This window comes from Eptesicus fuscus, chromosome 17 (genome assembly GCF_027574615.1).
Source record: "Eptesicus fuscus isolate TK198812 chromosome 17, DD_ASM_mEF_20220401, whole genome shotgun sequence".
NCBI classification, from domain to species: domain Eukaryota; kingdom Metazoa; phylum Chordata; class Mammalia; order Chiroptera; family Vespertilionidae; genus Eptesicus; species Eptesicus fuscus.
Window position 1 is genome coordinate 38238140 of NC_072489.1, and position 18956 is coordinate 38257095.

At 43.4% G+C, this 18956-nt stretch overlaps 1 protein-coding gene across 2 annotated transcripts; it reads left to right on the plus strand.

Annotated features, from left to right (window-relative positions):
• The first annotated feature begins 7783 nt into the window (after positions 1 to 7783).
• On the plus strand, positions 7784 to 18567 carry LOC129152105 (solute carrier family 35 member G1-like). 2 transcript variants are annotated; one of them, XM_054729359.1, is made up of 5 exons: positions 7784 to 8029; positions 12831 to 13011; positions 15290 to 15569; positions 15918 to 16113; positions 18346 to 18567. In XM_054729359.1, the coding sequence occupies exons 1-4, from the start codon at positions 7837 to 7839 to the stop codon at positions 16026 to 16028; spliced, it is 765 nt and encodes a 254-aa protein (XP_054585334.1). In that variant the 5' UTR covers positions 7784 to 7836; the 3' UTR covers positions 16029 to 16113; positions 18346 to 18567. The 2 variants fall into 2 exon arrangements, with proteins under 2 accessions (XP_054585334.1, XP_054585333.1); XM_054729358.1 differs by having other exon boundaries at positions 15290 to 16113.
• The last annotated feature ends 389 nt before the right edge of the window (positions 18568 to 18956 follow it).

Below are 18956 nucleotides of genomic sequence, written 5' to 3' on the forward strand. Positions count from 1 at the left end.
AAACCTATCTATGCCCTAACCAATCAATGTGACTTTGGCAAGTTGTTTAACATCTCTGAGCCTCAATGTTCTCATCTGTAAAGTGAAGATAATAGAATGCACACCTTTTTTTTTCTTTTTTTTTAAGAGTACTTACTATCTGGTGTTTTATGTTTTTCTCTTACTTCATTCTCACAGCAGCTAGATTCTATTATAGAAATGAAAGTAGAGGTTCAGAAAGAGGCTAAGTCACTTTTCTGAAGTCACGTACCTGGTAAGCCAGCCAGGATGGAAACTCAGGCAGTCTGACTCCAGAGCCCTGCTTTTATTTATTTTATTTATTTTTATTTTATTTTCATTTTTTAAAAAATTTCTTTATTGATTAAGGTGTCACATATTTGTCCTCATCTCCCCATTCCCATCCCACACCCCTCCCCACGGATGCCCCCACCCCCCTGTTGTCCTTAACTATTGGTTAGGCTCGTATGCATGCACACAAGTCCTTTGGTTGATCTCTGCCCCCTACCCGCACTCTTCCTTACCCTCCCTCTGAGGCCCGACAGTCTGATCGATGCCTCCTTGTTTCTGGGTCTGTTCTTGTTCATCAGTCTAAGTTGTTCATCTTTCCCCCTAGATGAGTGAGATCATGTGTTACTAGAAATATACTTATAAGAACCGAATGTGAGATGAGCAATAATAGTTATGCTGATAGGCAAATGAATCAGTCTGTAGTGAGTTTCTTTCTGGACCAACAGTTCTTTTGAGATCCAATTTCAATGTCCACCAGTTCCTTATGTGTACATGTCAGCACTGACTTTTCAGTTCTGGATGGTGGACAAATGGTGGTAATGCAGGTCCGACTCCCTCTGGTTTGGTCTCGCCTGGACCCAGGGGCGTGGCCTCACCCAGACTCAGGGGGGCACGGCCTCACCCGGACCCGGGGCGCGCAGCCTCCCCTGGATCCAGGGGCACGCGGCCTCCCCCGGACCTAGGGGCGCGGTCTCACCCGGACCCGGGGGAGTGCGGCCTCACCCGGGCCCAGGACCCAGCCTCACCCGGACCCAGGGGCGTGTGGCCTCTCCCGGACCCAGGGGCGCGGCCTCACCCGGACCCGGGATCCAGCTTCACCCGGACCCAGGGGTGCGTGGCCTCACCCGGACCCAGGGGCACGCGGCCTCACCCAGTCCCAGGGGCACGCGGCCTCACCCGGACCCAGGGGCGTGCGGTCTCACCCGGACCTGGGGGAGTGCGGCCTCACCCGGGCCCGGGACCCAGCCTCACCCATACCCAGGTGCGCGTGGCCTCTCCTGGACCCAGGGGCGAGAGGCCTCACCCAGACCAGAGCCCTGCTTTTACTACTTACGCTCAACTGCCTGAAAAAACTCACTTTACAATTAAGTGAAATCATACACTTAATAGTGCTTGGCATATTTTGAGCATTTAGTAAATGGTAGTTATTAAAATGTGCACTGGGTAGAATCCAAATCCAAATTTATAACAAATTCAAGATTAAAGTGCATTATATTGCACTTTTATTATCTAGGGCCTAGTCTCAAGTTCAGGCATCCTCACTCCCAAAGAATCTGTAAACAGAAAGCAAGTTCCCACAGGAGGATACAGGTTCTGTGGGGTGCTAGAAATCATTTACAAGGGAGCTACCTTTGGCAGTGTGGGAACAGGTGAAAGTAGGAAAGCAAGGAATCACTGGAGCAAGTCTCAACCACGTCAAGGCCTGAAGGGCAGTTTTCTGCCCTACAGCGACTGATTGGGAATCCAGTCCTGTGCCTTCTGAGTTGAGAAAATAGAAATTGAGAGAGCTGAAATTTGCCTAGACCCATGCAACCACAGAGAACTCAATGTCCTTACTCCTAGGCCAACATGTCAAACTGGGAGGGAACAGGACGCTAAACAAGACACGGCCCACTAGGTAAAGGTAGGTAATGCTAGCACCTTTTTCCTTCATCATCCCCACCCTTGTCACGGTGAGGACTGAATGCAGCCCAGTCTCCTTTGTTCCCTACTCTGCCTCTATTAAGAATTGTAAATGGACCAGTGTAGGCATGCAAACAACATTAGTTGAATGAGTTATATGAAAAATGGTACTGAGACAAATATATGAGGGAATAGAATGGAAAGTTGACATAAATTTTCCACATGGGATACAGGACCCATTTCTGAAAAAGGCTTAATTTCTGTTCCCGGAAATTAAAGTTTAGAGTTCAAACTTCACATTTTTTTAGCTATGGGGGATACTACTTGGATGGAAATGTTTCACAAGCCTGGGACACTCTATACCATGTGTGTTCCTATTCTTTCCTTATGTTATGCTCCACATCTTCCCTCTGTCATTATCTGCCAGAACTGAGGAGAGACTATGGCCAGTGCTGGAGAAAATACCTTGCCTGTCTCAGTTTGTATACAGACCATGGTTTACTTCAATTTTGGATCTACCTTGCGGGTTTATTAGCTGTCTGTTGCATACTCTCAGAATGGTTTTCCTTGGCATTTTTAGAAACACTTTTATTGTGGAAATATATATATACATATATGGTAAAATTTACTATTTTTAAGTATAGGATTCAGTGGCATTAAGTGAATTCACAACCGTCACCACTATCTATCCACAGAATTCTTTCATCATCCCAAAATGACACTCTGTGCCTGTTAAACAATAACTTCCCCATTCCCTCCTCCCTGCTAGCCCCTGCCAACCACCACTGTATTTTTGGTCTCTATGAATTTGACTATTCTTGGTACCTCATATAAGTGGAATAATATAATTTTGTCCTTTTTATGCTTAGCTTATTCTACTTAGCATAATGTTTTCAAGGTTTATCTATGTTGTAGCATGTGTCAAAATTTCATTTCTTTTTTAAGGCTCAATAATATCTCATTGTATGTACTGTATATACATTTTATTTATCCATTCATTTATTGGTAGCCATTTGGGTTGTTTCTACTTTTAAGCTACTGTGAACAATACTGCACATGGGTGTACAGATATTTGTTTGAGCCCCTGCTTTCTATTCTTCCAGGTATATATCCAGAAGTGAATTTGCTGAATCATATGGTAATTCTGTTTAATTTTTTAAATATACTTCTATCCATTTCAGAGAGGAAGGGAGAGGGAGAGAGAGAGAGAAACATCAACGATGAGAGAGAATCACCGATCGGCTGCCTCCTGCATGTCCCCCACTGGGGATCCAGCCCCACAACCCGGGACTGGAATTGAACCTGGGACCTTTCAGTCTGCAGGACGACACTCTAGCCACTGAGCCAAACCAGCTAGAGCTATGTTTAATTTTTTTAAAGGAACTGACCCTGGCTTTTTGTTGTTGTTGTTGTTATAATTCTAGAGTCACTTCTTATCACCTCGAAGTTTATTTTGCCTTGCTAATGTACCATCCTACATTTATGCTAATCCCCCTCTTTTCCTTGTTCCCTCTTCATTTACCTAAGGTTATTTAGAATTACGCTCTTATGTTCTACGGTACTGATTTTCCCTAAAACACAAATATTAGACCTTATTTCTTGGAACAAACTGCCATTTTCCAAGTTATAAGTTGTATTAGCTGAAAGGGTAAAAAATAAATGTGTGTGTTTTTTTTAAAAGCAGTCTTTCAAATCAATACCAAGATACTAGTCTAGTATGAATCAGAGAGACATACTAGGAAAAGACAGTTCCTGATTTATAAGACTCACTGTTTTGTGCTGGTCTCAGCCTATCAATATACAGCGTTGTGGTTGGTTTGGCTCTTATAATTTTTATTATGATTGCAAGACACCCTTCAGTAATAACCATCAGGAAAGTGTGAAAAAACCCACAAAGGTTAATTACTCACAGGGCCTGGAAATTATATCGGAGACCATACAGTGGGGTCTCAGGTAGAAAGAGAGCACGTACACAGGGCCTGGCATCCTGCTTTCATTGGAGTCCAGACTAGGGGCCTAGGGTTTCTGGAGTCACTCTTTATTGGTGAAGAATGGGGTGTGGGGGGGAGTGGCACAAATGATTTTGGCTATTGAAATCAACCAAGATCTCTAAAACAAAGGAGCCTCAGGACCAGGAGGTGACCTCACTCTTTATGTAGTTCTATGGTTGGCTATGTGTTTATTCCAGATAGCTGTCTCTGGAGTAGACACATCTTTGAAGTGTATGCCTCAGCATTCAAAGTTCAAGTGAGGCAGTTGCATTTCAAAAAAGAAAACCACTATCAAAGGTGTACACTACACTACACTACACTACACTACACTACATTTGTAATGCAACTGCATACCTGACTGGCAAACAGTACTAGAAATCAGGAATCTAACTCCTCCTGTGGAACCTGGAGGTCTCCATCTGCCACCACTGGGATGGTGAGGATCTTGGACTTTCATTTGTTAATAAGGATTCTAGAACCCAGCTGTCCTCTACTTTCACCTTCCTTCTCACATCTTAACACCAGAATGATGGGAGTGCCACCCTGTCTGTGGTTACCTGGCATCATAGTGAGAGGTGCTGTCCTCACTGGAGGATCCAATTCCTTCAGAAGCAGAGGAGTTTCCGTTGTAACACTGCATGATTTTGCATACAGAAGCAATACTCTTTCCCATCAAGTCCTAGTCCATTCCACCTCCTAATCAATCTTTCCCCTCTGCCTCCTCTGCCTCGAGTCACTAGACCACTACAGTAGGCTCTGAGCTGGTCTCCCCCGTTATCAGGATTTCCCCATCCTTCACACTGTGCGGAAACCCACGTCTCACCAGCTCAATGTCATTGGTATCAGGCCTTGAAACAACAATGCTCAAAGAACTTAATCATACCACAAACCTGCTCGATGAAGCCCAAACAGCCAGTTCTAGCCTGGTCCATACTTTTCTTACCAGTTACTTTTTTTTATTTTTTATTGATTTTTTACAGAGAGGAAGGGAGAGGGATAGAGAGTTAGAAACATTGATGAGAGAGAAACATCGATCAGCTGCCTCCTGCACACTCCCCACTGGGGATGTGCCCGCAACCAAGATACATGCCCCTGACCAAAATTGAACCGGGGACCCTTCAGTCCACAGGCTGATGCTCTACCCACTGAGCAAAACCAGTTAGGGCCCAGTTACTTTAAAAAAATATATATATTTTATTGATTTTCACAGAGAGGAAGGGAGAAGCATAGAGAGTTAGAAACATTGATGAAAGAGAAACATCAATCAGCTCCCTCCTGCACACCCCCTACTGGGGATGTGCCCGCAACCAAGATACATGCCCTTGACCAAAATTGAACCTGGGACCCTTCAGTCCGCAGGCTGATGCTCTACCCACTGAGCAAAACCCGTTAGGGCATACTAGTTACTTTTTATGTTTTCATGGCTCTTATAGGCTTAGTTAAGATAAAAGAATGACTATAACTGATACCATTTATATGTCAAGATCAGCAGAAGAGGGGAAGTTAAAGGGAATATATAAACTCTAATACTAAAGCCATTCTGAAACCAGACAACCAATGGGTCTGGGCTGCCTGTCACTACTTAAGCCAATTAAGCAGAGACAGGGCTGAATAATATATGAGCATTTATTCCAATAACTAGAGACCTGGTGCACGAAATTCGTGCACGGGGAGGGGGGTGTCCCTCAGCCCAGCCTGCACCCTCTCCAATCTGGTGCCCATCTCACAATCCAGAACTGCTGGCTCTCAACAGCTCGCCTGGCTGCCTGGCTGCCTGATTTCCCCTAACCGCTTCTGCCTGCCAGCCTGATCACCCCCTAACCACTTCCCTGCCAGTCTGATCGATGCCTAACTTCTCCCCTATTGGCCCGATTGCCCCTAACTGCCCTCCTCTGCTGGCCTGTTTGCCCGAAACTGCCTTCCCCTGCAGGCCTGGTCACCCCTAACTGCCCTCCCCTGCTGGCCCGGTTACCCCTAACTTCCCTCCCTTGCCAGCCTGGTTGCCCCTAACTGCCCTCCCCTGCCAGCCCAATTGCCCCTAACTGCCTTCCCTTGCTGACCTGGTCACCCCTAACTGCCCTCCCCTGCTGGCCTGGTCACCCCCAACTGTCCTCCCCTGCAGGCCTGGTCGCCCCAACTGCCCTCCCTGTTGGCCCAGTCACCCTTAACTGCTCTCCCCTGCAGGCCTGGTTGCCCCCAACGGCCCTCCCCTACAGGCCTGGTTCCCCCCAAATGCCCTCCCTTGCAGGCTGGTCCCTCTCAACTTCCCTCCCCTGCTGGCCATCTTGTGGTGGCCATCTTGTGACCACATGGGGGCAGCCATCTTGTGTGTTGGAGTGATGGTCTATTTGCATATTCCCTCTTTATTATATAGGACTAGAGGCCCAATGCACAAAATTCGTTCACGGGGGCGGAGAGGGGGGAGTTTCCCTCAGCCTAGCCTGCACCCTCTCCAATCTGGGACCCCTCGAGGAATGTCCGACTGCCCGTTTAGGCCTGGTCCAGTGAGATCAGGCCTAAATGGGCAGTTGGACACCCCTTTCACAATCCGGGACTGCTGGCTCTCAACCGCTCGCCTGCCTGCCTGCCTGATTGTCCCTAACTGCTTCTGCCTGCCAGCCTGATCACCCCCTAATCACTCCCTGCCAGCCTGATCGATGCCTAACTGCTCCACTGCCAGCCCGATTGCCCCTAACTGCTCTCTCCTGCTTACCAGGTCACCCTTAACTGTCCTCCCTTGCAGGCCTGGTTGTCCCCAACTGCCCTCCCCTGCTGGCCTGGGCATCCCTTACTGCCCTTCCCTGCAGGCCTGATCACCCTCAACTGCCCTCCCCTGCTGGCAACCTTGTGGTGGCCATCTTATGTCCACATGGGGACAGCCATCTTTGACCATATGGGGGCGGCCATCTTGTGTGTTGGAGTGATGGTCAATTTGCATAATACTCTTTTATTAGATAGGTTTATTACATAGGATGCCAGCAGTATGGGAGAGCAGCAGGTCATCCACAAAAATCTGCTCTGCGATCCCCCACCCTCCATAAGCCAGCTGCTTATATGAGGTAGGACAAGGATTATACAGGGAGGTAGGCAAAAGGAATAAGAATGGGTATGCAAAATGATTATTACAGGCACATGGGAGATGAAATACAATGGAGGCCTAGATGTTATTGCCACAGAGGAAAGGTCAGGGAGTGCAAACCACATGGCCAGTGATTTGCTAGGAAAGGACTAAGTTACCCCGGGAGGAGGCCCCACCCTACAATTGACTGCCCCTTGCTAGGCACCTAGGGCTTTCCACCCTGGTTACCTTCGTCTGTACCTGGCCCAGTCTCCTCCATCTGCTCACATCTAACTGCCTACAACATCAGGACCAATAACGAGTGCCTACTGTTACAAAGGACATATAAATGGGTTCTACCCCAGCTGTACTGATATATTTTCCTTATGGTTATGTGCAAATCCCTTACCCCCTTTTTCAAGACCTAGATCCAGTAACATTCTACCCTCCATGGGTAAGTGGCAATGAGTCATGGGGAAAACAGGGCTTGACAAAGCTTCGAGAAGGGACATTGGCGCCACAGCAATAAATAAACGGGTACCCTCCTAACCTCCTGAAGGCCTGCCCAAGGGAAAGGGTCCACTGTGTCTTGGGAAAGATGACTCCAAACCTCTGGCCAGTCTAGCCAGATGGCAGCAGAGGGGTGGACGCCTTCGGGTCAGCTGTGGCCAACATAGCCCCATCAGAGAGCTGGCTGACCTCCAGCAGCACAGGAGGGTAAGGAGCTGGAGGTGGGAGGGCGGAGAAGGACAGCCCTACCCCAGGCACAGGAGGGCCGCGCGCGCAGGCGCGCCCCCGCCCCGCCGCCGGAAGAGCCAGGCAGCCGAGCTCCGCGCCAGACGCTGCGACGGCCGCGGGGAGAGCGCCGGCCGCGCAATGCGGCCCCTCGGCAGCACCGGGGTCGCCGAGCTGCGGGAGCCCGGGCTGCCGCTGAAAACCGACACATCCCCGTCCTCCAGTGAAGAGTCGCCGGCCCCTAGGGAAGAGCCGGCGGAGGCAGTGGAAACCCCGGGCCGCAGCTGGTGCTGGCTGTGCCGCTCCTCGCCGTGCGGTTTGCGCACGCAGCCCGGTGAGTGCGGGGTGCGGACCGTGGCGCCGGTCTCGCCCATGGGGGCCGGGCGAGCGCTGGCGCGGGGCGCATTGCGGACCACGACCCCTTACTCTGCCCTGCCTAGAGCCCCGGAAAACCTGGGAGCTGTCACCTGGGGGCAGCAAAGCAGAAGTCCCCTGTATCCGCGGGCGCGAAGCCCGAGAAAGTTTCTGATTGTTTGGAACTCTTTGGGGATTCTAAAACTGTTCAACTGTTCCTATAATTAAAGTGCTGCGGGCAAGTCGGTGGAGTCAGATTGCAGTTGGGCGCTCCCGGCCGAGGTCGGAGGTTGGGTGGTCAGCGAGAAAGGCCATCCCACAGCGGCCGTGGCTGGGAGGAAGCTAACCATGAAAACTGATCTCGGTGGTAAACGGTGTACCCTGAAGAGGAAGTTGAAAAACTTTCGAGTCTAAAAAATGTTTGTCCCAGAATCTTGGGAAGGCAGAGTTGGGGTTAGGAGGACTTGATAGCAACTGATGCACAAGAAGGCAGAGTGATACTCTTACTGATGAGGTTAAGGGGTTCAGGGACTCGTCCCCCAAGCCAAGGACCCCGTGGGAAAAACCCATGATCTCCTGCAACGCCTTACTTTGACAAAAGAGGAAAGTGAGGCCCAGGAAGGGAGGGCTTGGGCTCTTTTGTTTTTATGAAGATCTGGCTTAGGTCCCTGCAGCACCAGCTTGCTAGAAACCTAGCCTAGGGCCCTTTCTATTAGCCTCAAGCACATTTCTCCTTGAACTCCACCACCCACTTGGAGCAGCTGCTTGGAAGAAGAGGGAAATAAGCAGATGCCCTTTCCAGACACAGTTACACAGTCGGCACCACCTCGTCTTCTGGGTCACCTCCCCTAAGTGTGACTCGGGATTCCTATGTGTCTTGCTGCACCCCAGCTTCCCTCCTCTCTGTATGCCCTTTCTCCAATTTAGAGAGATAAACTCCAGGAAAATGACTCTTGCTCCACTTTTGTCCTAAACGCTAACAGAAATGAACAGACTTCTATTCCTTTATGCATGGTAGAGCCTCTCTCTAGAGCAGGAGTTACCCCAAGCGGGGTTGGCCAGATGTGCAGACCTTGAAGAGGTCAGTTTCTCACCTTATCACCCTATGGCTAAATGTCATTCTGATGGAATGCAGAGTCGGGCTTTGCAAACTCTTAAACGTTTCCCCTGTTTGGGAATGGAAGAGGAACACTGTTCACTCAGGCGGCACGTGGCAAAATGACAAACCAATATAAGTGATTGCGCTTAGAATCTTGTGGAGTCTTATAACTTCAAAGAAAGTTGGTAAAAATAAGGCTTAGCAATAGTTATTAAAAGGGGACCAGATGATATTCCAGAAACAGGATTGCCACAGAAACACTTTAAACCACAGTACTGTTGTCATTGAACTTAGTGACAATATCATTTTAGCCTCTTGAATCAACTGGTTACCTCAACAAAACTCATTTTCAAGTTCAGGTTGAAACTGTTACCAATTTTTCTTACATTCTTGGATAACCCTCACAGACAACATACAACTACCCTAAGACATCTATTTATTTTCTTGAGGGGCTGTGTGGATCTTAGACTGAAGCAAGAAGTTGTCTTGGGTCTGTGCCTTGCATTCCCCTGGAAGGAATGAGTTCTTTAACTGTGATTCTCTAGCCAGTAGAGCTTTGTACAGTTTACAGAGATCCTGTTTCAATAGGTCTAGGGCAGGGCTTGGGAATTAAAGTTTTAGGGTGGGGTGGGTGGGAAGAGATCAACCAAATAACTTACATGCATATATGCATAGTCCATGGACTCAGTTGATAGTATGGCAAAGGCCTGGGGCAAGGGTGGGAGGCAGGGGCAGGCTAGAAGGGGTCAAAAGTGAAAAAAGGGGACATATATAATACTTTCAACAATAAAGACTTTTTAAAAAATTAAAAAGTTACTACTAGTTGGTTCTAATTCCCAACCAGGATTTCGAATCACCAGTTTAAAGCAGACATTAGAGAATTGAGCAACTTTTCTGTTTTCTTCTAACACAGGAAGTTGCACTATGTCCAATTAATTTGAGTTATTTAGAGTCACCAAATTAATAGATATGCTTATAGTGGGATATGAACTTGGAAGCTTATTACATAAGCAAATGCCTCTGGATTATGCTACTCTTGCTCATCTCCATGACAGAGTATTGAAATTATTATTCAGTAAGAGACTGAGGGTTGCCTGTGTAGAGCCAATTCTCACCCCCATTAACAAATAATCAAGTTCAGCTGGCCTTGTACCAACTGCCCTGTCCCCATTGGGAAGCATGGGCCGTAAGAGTTCATATGCAAGAAAATATGTGAGTGAATGTGTCTTAAGGAAAAGATAATCAGAGCCAGGGATGTGGAATTAAGTCTTCAAAAAGTTAAAATAGCATGTTAAAATATTTCTGGAGAAAAATTGAGAAGTTTAGGTTGGAGAAGATCCTTTAAATATACACCAGGAAGATGTTTTCTCTCCTTGATCTCATTCTGTTCTGAGAGTGTAGGTTCTATGTATGTATGGGTTGGGTTTCTTTGAAGAAAAACTATTTTATTTGGACTTGAATTCTGAAATTTCAGAAGCTAAATTCTAAGGCTGACTGCAGCCAAAACATGTATTGAGCGGTGCTTAAGTTAGCAGTCTTCTAAAGCTTCCTTCTCATGGGCTGAGTAGGTATGTGTAGTTTGTTCTGCAGTATCTGAGCACATGATTACAGAACAAAATGTGGAGACTGGCACTTAGACAACGTAAAATCTGTAACATGACAGCTCATTCTCTTCAGCTGTGCACCTAGAACAGGAAGAGGTGAAGTCTCTGACCAGAATGGCATCTGTTACTGCCAAGGACAGGCTGTAGAATGCCACCAGGAAGACTGCATCATCACACTTTGCAAATGTGTCACTAGTGGGCAAAGATATCTATCTAACACTAGGACCTTAAAGTACATTACCTGGTGTTTGCCTTTAAAATGGAAGGACATTTTAACACACACATCCACATCCACATCCACATCCACATATATATCATTATATAATACCGTTCTATAGTGGAAGAATACATTGTACATTCCTAGATGGAATGGTGATCCTGGTTTTACTACAAGTTGCATGGGCCCACACATCCTTTATTTTTTTTTTTTTTTATTTTCTTTTTTTTTTTTTTTTTTTCTTCTTTTTTTTTTCTTTTTTTTTCTTTTTCTTTGACCCCCACACATCCTTTAGCTCTGCCGTGCTCTTAGCAAATAAGAGCCAGTAAAGTTTACTTCTTATTCTCTCCTTTCTGTGAGTTCAGTGTGTGGACTTTTAGGGAGTTCTCTGCTCACCCTTCTCCATTTTGCTCTCCTGAATGCCAGGAGGTGAGATTGAAAGCAGGTTGTACTCCTGTTTTAAGCAACTAAGACAGAGGAAGTGGCTAAATAGAAGTTTAAGGCTCAATTAGACTATCATTAATAGACTGAATACTTAATGGTCTAGAGCAGTGCTCGGCAAACTCATTAGTCAACAGAGCCAAATATCAACAGTACAATGATTGAAATTTCTTTTGAGAGCCAAATATTTTAAACTTAAACTTCTTCTAACGCCACTTCTTTAAAATAGACTCGCCCAGGCAGTGGTATTTTGTGGAAGAGCCACACTCAAGGGGCCAAAGAGCCGCATGTGGCTTGCGAGCTGCAGTTTGCCGATCATGGGCCTAGAGAAAGCACAAGTGTCCTGGCTCAGGTTAACCAGGAAGTTGGTATTAGATGACAATTCTAATTTTAAAATGTTTTTAAAAAGCACTTTGGGCCCTAGCTGGGAGGCTCAGTTGGTTGGAGCATCCTCCCATACACCAAAAGGTTGTGGGTTTGATTTCCAGTCAGGGCACATACCTATATTGCTGGTTCAATCCCCATTCAGGGTGCGTACAGGAGGCAACTGAACGAATGATGTTTCTCTTTCACACTGATGTTTCTCTCTCTCATTCTCTTTCTCTTACTTGCACTCTCTCATCAGTATCCTTGGGGAAGATTAAAAAAGAAAAGAAAAAGCACTTTGGGGTCAGAAGGGTATATAGCCCCTCCCCCCCCCTTGTCCTCGAAAGTTTATGCTCTAAATGAAAGATATGTTGTAAACCATGAGAGGTTCAAATATTTGACTAATGGTTGAAATTAACAAAACACAGAGCCTTCCTAAATCATGCTGTTGCCAGTGTTTTACACTCTGCATCTTTCCAGGAGATTCTCTCACATCCTTTCATTCAGCACATATTTATTGAGGGTCTTCCATGTGCCAGGCATGAACAAGACCGCTGAGGCCCCAGCCCTGGAGGAGCTCGCAGGCTTGTGGGGGAAGTCAGCTCATCAACAAGTAGCCATAGAGCAGTTATGAACTGTTTTCCAGGAAAGATCACTGTCTTCATAAAGCACAGTTCACCAGTGAGATGATACAAAACATCATTTGGAAGCATTTTTCTCTAGCCATCTTGACAAGCATTTCTTAAAAGACTTCTCTACTATTTTTACTTCTTTTGACTTGTAGGTGAGGGATGTCTCTTCAGCGAATTAAAGGAAATCCATTTTATAGGGTGAAATTGCATTTAAGAAAACACAAGTTTAAATTGTTTCCTTCTTCTGTGGTTCTTCATTTTTGGTGGGAAAAATGTTTCCAATCCAAAAAATAGACATGCTTAGGAGGTAATATTTGCAGCTTGTTAGCCATTAACACTGTCCCATTTTTCTCAGTTTCTAACTGAAAATGATAAAGCATACACTTGGAAGTAAGGACTAACCAGAATTTAATCTTTTTCAGAAGCCAAGAAGAAAGCACCCTGTCCTGGACTTGGCTTGTTTTACACATTATTGTCTGCCTTCCTTTTCTCAGTGGGCTCTTTATTTGTTAAAAAAGTGCAAGACCTCCATGCTGTAGAAATTAGTGCATTCCGATGTGTGTTCCAAATGTTAGTCGTTATCCCTTGCTTAATATACAGAAAGTAAGTATTTCCTAACTGCAAAGTAGATGATATTAATAAATGGTTGTAAATCTTTTGACCTGCTCAAATTTACTCTATAGTATCTGCTTTAATCCCTGTCATAGATTTTTTTTAAAAGATATATTTTATTGATTTTTTACAGAGAGGAAGAGAGAGGGATAGAGAGTTAGAAACATCGATGAGAGAGAAACATCGATCAGCTGCCTCCTGCACACCTCCTACTGGGGATGTGCCCGCAACCAAGGCACATGCCCCTGACCAGAATCGAACCTGGGACCCTTGAGTCCGCAGGCCGACGCTCTGTCCACTGAGCCAAACCGGTTCCGGCCCCTGTCATAGATTTGCCAGTCCCTACACCCTTTGGCTCTGATTACTGAAAAGTCACAAGGATCCCACCTAAATCAGATGCTCATAAGCACACACAACATGCCCAACAGAGGGAGATAAAGAGATTCAGTTATTCTCCACCCTCATTTTGAGAACAAAACTTTCCTGGTATAATTCCTCTCATCTTGTACCACCTTCCCTTCTTTGTTTTGGTATAACTAGTATTTGGAAGAAAAAGTAAACAAGAGGATGTGGTATTGTCTCCCAGTGTCAGAGGTTTCTTTAGGTAGAATAGATTGCTCTGCTACAAGGGCAGAGAGGCGGCTACCATAGTAATATTTAGGTCTAAGGTGCTGTGGGAAAGGGGAAAGGTAATCTTGAGGGGCTTTGTAACTGCTTTCCATATTCAGTGTCCTCATCTGTAAACTGAAGGGAATATTTATCCTCTACCTGCCTGTGGTTACAAGAATCAAATGGAATTATTATAGATCAGAAAAATGTAGCATTGATCTCACCCATCCCATCTTCCTCATTCATGTGAATTCTGTTCCCCCTCCCCCCACACACCCTCCCCAGGTTAAAAGCATGCCTCTCCCACACTGTTATAACCTCTGTACACCCCTGTGTACTTTGAACCCTGGGAAAAAGAGACCAGTCTGGTTCCTGGTGGCTTCCTGGCTCTTTCTCTCTTTGGCAAAGATGTTTAAACCCCAAATTAAAAGCTTCAGTCGCTTGCCACGGAACTCTCCTTATATCTATAATACTGTGCATATTCTCTTAGAATTGTTTCAGTCTATATACTGAGGGTTTGGTGAAAAAGGTTAAAATTTGCTAAGGTCAATATTGTTCATCTTCCCCATTTTGGAATAAAAGTATTGTCAGGGGAAGGCACTGGAAGAATTTTCTTAAATCCTTGGTGATAATTTAGTTCGACCCATTTTAAATTTCACTATTGAGGAAGATTCCTAGCTTCTCAAAGTATGGACCAAAGGTGACCACACTTTTACTTCGGACTCCAGAGACCCAGGGTCCCCATGTCTGGCCTACATGCTGCCCTAAAGATGTCCAGTTCCAACATAGATCAGCAAGATGCACCTAGCCAGGAACTAACACAGAACTCTGTTTAGTAAATATTTAATTGAAAAAACTTAGATGGCAGTTATACTTACTGAATACTGCAGGTTCTTTTTCAGTGTGTTTTAACTCTTTTCCTAAAGAGAACAGTGAAAAGTTCTCTCACATTCAAAGACTTACAGAACATGTAGCATTGCTTCCGCTTTTATAGAAAAACTCATAAGAATGCACACTGTCCATGACCAAGTTTTCTTATATGGGGCAGCTAAATCTTGAAATTGTACTTCTTATCAAAGTAACACGCTTTCATATATTTACATATTTCACAGAAAATTTGGGGAAAATAAATGTAAAGAAGGAAAATTACTATACTAGAATGAGGTCTCACCACAATGAGCATTTCAGTATATTTTCCTTTGTCTTTTTTTGCAAGCATATACAGGGTGCCCCCCCAAACTGTATTAATATGTTAACAGCTGATTTTTGTTACATTTTCAAAATGAAATGTATTTTAATAAACACTGCCTTTATAATTATTCAAAGTATGTATACATTTTGGGGGACACTCTATATATACATGTAGCAAATTATATCTAACATAAGAAAGAAACAATATATATCTATTTACTAAATGATACTGTTTATGTAGTTCTCTTGTATTATTTTTGCTTATACTGTGAACACTTTAATGTCGTTAGGTATACTTAGAAAACATTTTTTAAAGGGATATAGTAGTTGTGGACATTATCATATTTAATTTGCTATTCCCCTATTTTTTGATAGTTAAGACTTCTAAAATAATACTTTATTAAAAATTATAGTTTAAAAACAAATAGCAAGTTTCGTTTAATATGCATTCCTTCATTTGAATTTCCAGAACTGGGTTTATAGGCCCAAAAGATCTACGAATCTTGCTCATTCTCAGAGGAGTTCTCGGTTCTACCGCCATGATCCTTTTATACTACGCTTTCCATACAACGTCCCTCGCCGATGCCACGGTGGTCTCGTTTAGCTGTCCAGTGTTTACGTCTCTATTTGCTTGCATATTTCTCAAGGAAAAATACAGCCTTTGGAATCTTCTCTTCACTGCATTCGCCTTCACCGGAGTGATCCTCATCGTGAGGCCGCCCTTTCTGTTTGGTTCCAACGCTGCAAAGGTGACTGGAAGCTACTCAGATCACCTGAAGGGCACGTTCGCATCACTCGGACATGCTGTGTTTTCTGCCTTGACTCTCGTTATCCTCAGAAAAATGGGGAAATCTGTGGACTATTTTTTGACCATCTGGTATTACATAGTGGCTGGCCTCCTGGAGTCCATCATCATCCTCTTTGTATTTGGAATGTGGAGGCTGCCGAACTGTGGGATAGAAAGGCTCTTTCTCCTACTAATCGGGCTGTTTGGTTTTGGGGGTCAGGTGTTTCTCACCAAAGCCCTTCAGATAGAAAAAGCTGGGCTAGTGGCACTAATGAAGACTATGGATGTGGTTTTTGCTTTTATCTTTCAGATTATTTTCCTGTCTGATGTACCAACGTGGTGGACGGTGGGTGGCGCGCTCTGCGTAGTAGCCAGTAGTGCTGGAGCGGCCATTCGTAAATGGTGCCAGGGTTCCACATGAAGCATCATTGCGGGAATGTGTATTTTTTTTACAAGTCCACCGTCACCGAGTACAAACACCACATATGCACATACCTGGAAAATCGGTATTTACTTAATTGATTATAGTTAATAAATTTCATAGTTTAAGTATCATTTTTGAATATGGTATGTCTTTTTTTATCATCATGAAGGATATGTTTATTGATTTTTAAAAAAATTTTTTTAGAGAGACAGGAATGGGGGAGAGAGAAACATTGATTAGTTGCCTCCCTTATGCAACATCGGTGGGGATCGAACTCAAAGTTAAGTGTATATTTTTGTAATGATGGGATTTATGTTGGGAGGAAATTTTAGATGCTCTTTTAGCAGTGTAGAGGCTAAGAAACTTACTGGTAATAATGCTGCTATGATTAGTATGTTGAAAATTCATTTGAAACATAATTCCATTTAGGAGGCCAAAGCTGAAATTTGTAATAGGTGCCTACTTGATGGTGTTAAAATACAAATAAATGAGCCTTATTTTCAAGGCTTTTGTAAATGATTATTATTCTTTTAACCCATATTTGTGCCTTTTCATTTTAATGCCAGACTTCTTTATATGTAAACTTTTTGAAAAGTTTTTAAATCACCAAATTTGACTAATAGTTTCTCTTTCAGAGGCATTAGCAACTATAACTGTCATTCTATAATTTTAATTGTCTTCTGATTTTTGCGTTGTTTTTTTTTTAAACCACACTAAGTTGTTTATTTTTAATCACAAGAAAGAAATCGTGGCATGGCCAATGTGCCATTTCTATCCTAAAGTGTTTTCTCCTCATTAGAAATGTGGTTTTTCTATAAATTCCTTTGAATTTATAGTGTGATGCCAAATGAAAATTTCTCAGGAATTTATTAGATTGAACCATTTGAAATGACAGAGACTTACCTTTTAACTTATGGTTCATCCTAATAGATAACTTCCTTACCCTCTAAGCCAAATACTTAGAGAATTTTGGAATATATATTTTTAAAACAACTTTCTAAGTTCAGCAATCCTATTAAACTTATTTTTATAGTCTTTTTGCCTTATGGGATTATTTGTAATAATGCTTCATATTATATGTTAAATGTAAAGACCTGTGAATTCCATGGTTGGTTGACTTTTGTAGTTTCTTGAATAGAAAAAAATAATCACTGTTAATTCTAGTATATCAATATGATATTAAATGTCAAAGCTACATCATGATATTAGTGTCATGAAATAAAATGACATTTCATATCTGGAACTTCAGCAAGCCAATACTCTGTTGTTAAACAGATAATTGAATATTAAGAAAGCTTGGAATTTAATCAGAAAGTGGGAAATGCATGCAAATGATTTTTTTGTAACAATGAACCCTTTATTGCTGAAGCTATAATGGGCTCCAGCTCTTTGTCAGATGTAGCGTCTATTGTTTTAAGCCTGCAGATTTGAAAGATTACAGGTTCTTTCCCATCCTTTGGTCACAGTTCTTCCAAAGTAAGAAGGAACTTGGCTTCTGAGGTTTATGCCTTAGTAAGAACGGATCTTCTCCAATAGTCCCAAGAGGGAATATTTTGGTTTACTGATCGTTCCAAATGCTCCCCACCTGACAAACCCTAAATGAAGTCTATTTAGGGGAGTCACACTATCATAACTTTATCCTAGTTCACAATATAGGAGTTTAGACTTGCAAAAGCATCATTTGGAAGTATCTTAGATAATACAGAATCAGCATTTTAGAGCTCAATGGTTAAAAATCCTCTTGTAGGAGCCACACTACATAGATAGGAATGCTAGGAAGGGGACCTGCCTGAGATGGGTTTCCATGGCCTTATTCCCCCGACCCCCTTAGTTCCATGATAAAGTATGGAAAGTAAACCACTGCTTGACCTACCTAAGGTAAATTAACGCTCAGGGAACCCTGTCCTGGTTCTTGACTTTGCACAAATAAAAGAACCTATGGGGCCTTGAAAGTTACATCCCTTTGATCCTGGAAATTAGAGGCATTTTATTTCAACAATGTAGTTTTAAGTACTTGAATGTTACATATATGACCAAGGTTGGGGAAAACATTTTTTCTCCCAACTTTTATAGGGTGTGATTCTTAAATGCTTTTCTAATGTCCAAGGGGTATACAAGGATATGTATTGTAACAATTATGGGTGTGTATATTTTGCAAAGATTGTAGTTTCTCTATCTTGAATAGGGAAATATTTTCACAAATTGTTTTTATTTTATAAGTACTAATAAAGTGAAAAAAAGCCATATTTTGGTTTTTATGATTATAGCAAATGTGCTAGCTAATATAACTTCCTTTTTCATCCATGTACCTCAGAAATCATTTCATAAAGGAGATTGACCTCTGGCCACTCAGCTGTGATGTACTCTTCAAGTTACAAACTGTCCCTCTGAGACTGTCACATCAAATCCAATATCTCTAAAGGCTTCTGTTCCAGTGAGGACTTCATTGTTCTAGACCCTCCAGAGCTTGGAACAGCTTTGAATTCTGTACTTTTGTTTCCATAGCTAATTTGTTACTAAATTGTGGAATGTCTGTCTTAAAGTGGTATGGATTCATTCTTTTTTTTTTTTTTTTTTTTTTTTTAATGAATCTTTATTGTTCAGATTACAATTGTTTCTCCTTTTTCCCCACATATCTCCCCACCACCCAGTTCCTACCCCCCCCTCTTCCCTTACCTCCCCCCCCCGCTGTCCTTATCCATAGGTGTATGATTTTTGCCCAGTCTCTTCCCATACTCCCCACACAGACACCCCTTTCCCCCTGAGAATTATCAATCCACTCCCATTCTATGCCTGATTCTATTAAGTTCACCAGTTTATTCTGTTCCTCAGATTTTTAATTCACTTGACTTTTAGATTCACTTGTTGATAGATATGTATTTGTTGTTCATAATTTTTATCTTTCTTCTTCTTTTTCCTCTTTTT

What these genes read in the sequence shown, in the direction of transcription:
- LOC129152105 (XM_054729358.1), top strand. Translation starts at nt 7,837, where the DNA reads ATGCGGCCCCTCGGCAGCACCGGGGTCGCCGAGCTGCGGGAGCCCGGG. An exon ending in CGGTTTGCGCACGCAGCCCG is followed by an intron (nt 8,030 to 12,830) that starts GTGAGTGCGGGG and finishes AATCTTTTTCAG; the next exon opens with AAGCCAAGAAGAAAGCACCC. An exon ending in CCTTGCTTAATATACAGAAA is followed by an intron (nt 13,012 to 15,289) that starts GTAAGTATTTCC and finishes TTGAATTTCCAG; the next exon opens with AACTGGGTTTATAGGCCCAA.